This window comes from Zerene cesonia, chromosome 6 (genome assembly GCF_012273895.1).
Source record: "Zerene cesonia ecotype Mississippi chromosome 6, Zerene_cesonia_1.1, whole genome shotgun sequence".
NCBI classification, from domain to species: domain Eukaryota; kingdom Metazoa; phylum Arthropoda; class Insecta; order Lepidoptera; family Pieridae; genus Zerene; species Zerene cesonia.
This window is the reverse complement of record NC_052107.1, coordinates 3,755,702-3,761,701: the sequence shown is the minus strand read 5'-3', so window position 1 is coordinate 3,761,701 and position 6,000 is coordinate 3,755,702. Positions and strand designations below refer to the sequence as shown.

Here is a 6,000-nt window from a genome sequence, read left to right as displayed (position 1 = left end):
GGAAGTGGGAGAAAAACGGGTGTGAGTTACATACATACAAACATACAAGTGAAGCTAATAAAAGCGTGTTAAAAACCGTTCAGCAGTTCTTAAATTGTAAATAGTGTAACTAACAGTACTTTTCTAAAGGAAAACAATTGAAAAATAAATTATTGTTTTCATTTGTAACAAAGAAAAAATATGGCATTTCCTCAACACAATATTAATTAAGATATATATACTCGAACACAGACAGAGATAGGTAGAAGAGATAGTAGAAAGATTTAGAGAACTTTTATAAAAAAAAATGCGTATGCATCTGCAGATATTTACCAACATCATATTATAAGTAAACAATAAAATACAGTGAGAATTAAATTATATATGCATATGTATAGACTCACAATATTGTCATGTACATGGGTCAATTTACGATATGACTATAACAATAATCGACGTAAAATTGACCATGGTATTGTAGCATAAAGATTTAAAAGAAGACCAAACAGCCAACATGCCTGTTCCCAAAAATAAATTAGCAATCGTCTTTGTTTTAAATAAGCATGATAATTAACTAAGGCTATTGTACTTATTTTAGTATAGAATTGGGAATAGGTATTTCTCGTTTTATCTATTATAATACAAACAAGGTCTATCTTTTAAAATGTTCTGTCTTTGTTTTACTTTGTTTTTGTGTGAAGACGTTTCATGTCTCGCGGCTATTGAATTTAAGGAACGTACATGTTTCAGTATGTACAATGGAAGGTTCAGTAAAAATTCTTTAACTGGCTTTAATTTTTGCTATAAGAAACCAATTTTTATTGATATTTTATACTCACCCACATCTACAACAAAATTAAATAAATTTTCTTGTTCGTTTCTTGAAAAAAGAAGTTCTCTAATTGCTAATCATATACTTGAGAAATTCGTTTGATTCCATTTTAAATTGATTTTTAAATGCAAACATTAAATTTTAATGGCTTACAAAAGCAAAACAAGTTATTATTGACAAATTAAGCCTTGAAGCTTTTGCTGTCAAATGATATATTGCGCCACTTTTAAATATGTTTTGTTGAGCAAAAAGATTTGCGACATATTCATTATTATTGGATATTAATTTACGAGGTGCTATTAATTGATATATCTGATACGCACGTTTCGTACCTAGTTTGTTATTATGCGCAATATGTTTTTGTTTTCAAGCGTCTATTAACATTTAAAACATGTGGCATTACATATATTTTAATGCACTGGAAGTAATAAACCATTGATTTAATATAATTTCAGATTGTTTTTCCTACGTAGCATATCGTAATATTACATTTTGTTAAGCGGATATAGTTTTTCTACTCCAGGTTCGTTAAAGTGGTATAAACACTAGGCGGTCATTAGATTGAAGCTCTAGAATACTATTTATAGGCACAATATAAATACCTGTCTAAAGAAATTTGGCACATCTTCAGGTTTCTCGTACAAGGTCTCCTCTGGTGAATGCAAATAAAACATTCGACCGACACCCTTCAGATGTCCCATCAACACATCTGAAAAGTCCTTTCTTATCGTCGCGTTGTTATATAGGATTTCTGCCGCCATTTTCAATGGAATATTATCTGGAATACAAAACTAAAGTTAATTCAATAAATAGTATGAACAAATGAACAATATTAACACTATAAAAGTTTTAAATTAAATGTTGCCTACTCAGAGAGGTTCCGTTGAGTACAAAGTAATGATAAGATAGGCGTTAGGTTGTAAAGTGCATAGATATCTGACCGTAGGCGAAATCATTAACTAACGATAAATTGAATAAAAGAAGCCCTTTAAATTCATTTACGAACGCCGGACGAAACGTATTAGGGTTATTATGCCTTAGCTTTTGCCCGCGACGTTCCACGCACGTTTATTTCTAACCGAGTCCCCCTATTTCGGAACATTTTAACTGGAGTATCTTCATAAATATCATTAAGACCTAATATTCATTGAACTATGCAGATTAAATTATAATAAAAAAATACCTACACAATATTATGTATTGATAATTACGAAAAAACATCGATTCTACTTAAAAATGAATCAAACAACAGAATATAGAAAAGATAAATAAAAATCAATATGTCCGCTGGTTATCTTCAGAGTAGTGAAAAATAATAATTTAAATTTTCATTTCGTGCCAATTTCAATAGACAATGTCGGAAGATAGCACATGTTATAATATATCACGAACATTGACCTGAATTGCTGAAACCCTACCGGTTTATTAACATACTTACATTGAGGAAATTAATACTAATTCTAGGTTATAAAAATAGTTTGTATAGGTGTAGGTAGGTAGGTGTAGGTCTTACATTACAATGAAAAATAAATCTAATTATATATTTTTTAGTCACAGATTAGTTTGAACGTTTGGAATATAGCAGAACAAAAATATTTTAAAACCTAGTATTTTCTTGTGTTTGGTTTCACGCGAGTATTATACATTTAGAAATTAAAAACTTAACATCTCAGTCTCCCCGTGACCACGCTCGCTGTAAAGTGTTAATAATATAATGAATAAATCGCGTTTAAAATCCGTTGAAAAGTTTTTAATTTCTAAATATTTTAAAACCTTCAACTACCCAACTCCATTTAATTTTTGCCATTCAAACCATACATAATTATCTTGAAATTTTTAATTTCAAAGACAATATGTATTTTATAAGCTTTATACTTCAGCACCATTCTTGCTCATTAAAATCTTGCGACTCAAAATAATTATACCAATTTTCTTCTTCGTATAAATTAGTCTAATTTCATACAATTGTATTTTACTTTCATTCAAATACTAGTGCTTAAGAGAAGTGTCTTATAGTTAGAATTTTGTGGAATATGATATCGTGTTTCAATATGCTCTAGTTCTATGAATTAACAGTATTAAGAGAAAAATCAATAAATAAACCATGATTTTATTTAATATTAATGAAGTACATAGTTGCCGTTACATAGGTATATATAAACTTATTGCCTTTTGGGCCAACGTCGCGGTTCATCCTTACAAATTGAAATTATGCATCCACAGCCTGTATTAGTTATATTGTATTGAGTATCTATTTAAGCAATTATTTTAAACAGTGTTTTTTATCAGATACTCTTCATAAATGATTCCCGAAACTCAATATTGGTAAGCCATTTATCGTTACGTTACAAAAATATTCAAAAAGACGCTTTTATTCTTCTTTAAATCAAATTGATGTAGATAAAATACAATTTTGTTTTACAATACAGAAGAGTAGTGTTAATAGTTCATATTTCATAGTCAGTAATGCAAGTATCTAAAACGAATGGTACTAACAACCATACTGAGCCTTACATCCAAAGAAGAAGGAGTTATTTTAAACAAGGAGATATCCAAACTAGAATTTCAATTATTTATTAGAACTGATATTAGAGTAAATTTATTCTGTAACTTTTGGTATCTACGGTTATTCAGTACCGTCGGCCGTCGCGCGGTAATAGAATTCGCTTAAGCCTGAGTCATATAATTTATTCAAACTCAGAGAAAACTTTTCTTTTGTTATTTGTGTACATTTGGATGGAAGCTCAATAACAGCTCAAACCATTGTGTTTTTGGCGTACAATTATAGAGATTTGAGTCGACGTTTACTTTGTAATGTACCGTCTGTATATCTAGCAATAGTATGCTACTAATATTATAAATGCGAAAGTTTGTAAGTATGGATGGATGAATATGTTATTATATTTTATATTTTGTTACTCTTTCACGGAAAAGAAGAATGAAGCTTTACAATAATATACCTTATACATCTTATTAATAAGACACGATGTATATAAATACTCGCCTGTGAGTTCAACAGCGCGGCGCAGTCTGAATATATATCGGAGATATTTGAATATATAGTATTTTCTTGTGTTTGATTTCACGCGAGTATTATACATTTAGAAATTAAAAACTTTTTAACGGATTTTAAACGCGATCCATTCATTATATCATTGACCCGACGTTTCGAACACTTTACAGCGAGCGTGGTCACGGGGAGACTCCCCGTGACCACGCTCCGTTAAAAAGATTTTAATTTCTAAATTTGAATATATAGTTTTAGTGTACAAGTCCTACAAGACAACATGGAACATAACGAATAATTTCTTTCGATATGGTTCCAAATACCATTCGAGCAGAGCGAAAACATTAGAAAGGTGACTACAACAAAAAATACAATTGTACAAATATGCCAAGCTTATATAGCGTGGGTAACAATACCAAAAAGCAAAATTACGCTCCGAATATAATTAATGTACAATTGTTTTGTTAAATTTAAACATACGTCAGAGTCGGTGCGTTATTTATTAGTTTTGAAAGACGGATAGGTAGATGTTAATAAGTCTTGAAATGCTTGGATGCCAGTTTACGAATAGATCAGACATGAAAAACAGGTTATTTGTCATGAATGAAGTATAATATATATAATGTGATAAATAGATATTCCCCTTTAAAACATTCCCTGCATTCTCATTCCTAATGCATTCATGTTATAATTATATAGATATTTTTAAACATGTACCTAGATAAATTGAATAATCCTTTTGATATTATTGGACATTGCTGTTTAATTACGAATACAGTGAGTAAGTTTACTTTCATGCTAAGGTAAGGTACGTATCTTCTATTATTTAGAAATTAAACACTTTTTAACGGATTTTAAACGCGATTTATTCATTATATTATTAACGCGACGTTTCGAACACTTTACAGCGAGCGTGGTCACGGGGAGACTGCTCTCTGACTGACAGTCTCTTTAATTTCTAAATGTATAATACTCGCGTAAAATCAAACACAAGAAAATACTATCTTCTATTATTCCAAAACGTAATGTATCGAATGCAAGTTGATTGATAACAAATACTGCGAATACATAGGTTTTTATCTGTGTGGCCTTTGACGAGATTAATCAATAGGCAAGATTTATAGATAGCATATGATAAGTATCTGATAATAGTATCATATTTTTAACCTAAGTGTTGCAAGAATTCTTTTGCACGAGGAACATAAAGTGGATTGACCTTTTGTCTCACTTTTACCACGTGTTAATTATCATATTGTATATTTGGTCACGTACCTAACTTGCGGTCAGTATTGTGTTATTTTGGTATCAGATGTATTATACTACTATTTATGAAATATGATATTGTGATTATTGCAAAAGTAGCTATACCTTTTGGTCAGTTTACATCGATCCTGCTTTCCAGTCAGTTATCATAGTTGCAAAGCAATTAGATTATTAAGTAATTTTTTTTTCTAATTATTTGCATATTGTGCTCAGTATAATATGTATAATTGAGCTAAATCATGGTATAATTATGTACACTTGGTTATTTTTAAATATATTTAACTATACGTTGACCCAAAAATTACATCAATGTAAACGTTAAAAAACCAGTCAAGGGCGAGTCCAAATCGGATACTAAGAATTCCATATTATTACACAAGTACAGTAGCCCCAAACCAAGTTCGTTTGACACTTTGTTTTATCATAAATGTAAGAACAGAACGTAAATAATTATGTACGCAATAACTATTATATTTTATCATTTGCTTATTCGAATTGTTACACAATTTTCTCGTCTTTATGCGATTGGATTTGCAATAATTACGATTATATTAATTAATCGTGTGATAATAGGTCATTGTATTCATTGCACTACTTAAATATTATTACACGATGATATTTTTAAACGGGACAAATAAATATAGAAGCATTCATTGACTTGGCTTAGTATATTTCTTGTAAATAATTTTTATTGTAGAGTATTTTATGACAAAAACACACATATACAGACATATACGCACTTAAACATAAACATTCATTTAATGAAGTATTCCCACCAGATTCTGTAATACGTCTCTGCCATATAAGAGAAACGATACGATCCTGTTTAGTTTTTATTTATTTTAGAGTGTACTTTTAATTAGCTGTAGCGTATCGCGACTGAATAATTAGTATTTTTAATTTTATTTCCCACTACATA

At 29.8% G+C, this 6,000-nt stretch overlaps 1 protein-coding gene across 2 annotated transcripts in view; it reads right to left on the bottom strand.

The window, feature by feature from the left end:
* LOC119840365 (alkylglycerol monooxygenase-like) overlaps nucleotides 1-6,000 on the bottom strand; it is a 28,615-nt gene that overhangs the window by 13,985 nt on the left and 8,630 nt on the right. The window contains exon 2 of one of the 2 annotated variants that reach the window (XM_038366952.1): nucleotides 1,414-1,602. In XM_038366952.1, the coding sequence (XP_038222880.1) occupies nucleotides 1,414-1,572 (159 nt within the window). In that variant the 5' untranslated portion in view covers nucleotides 1,573-1,602. The remainder of the gene's footprint in view (nucleotides 1-1,413; nucleotides 1,603-6,000) is intronic. The other variant, XM_038366951.1, reaches the window with a different exon arrangement.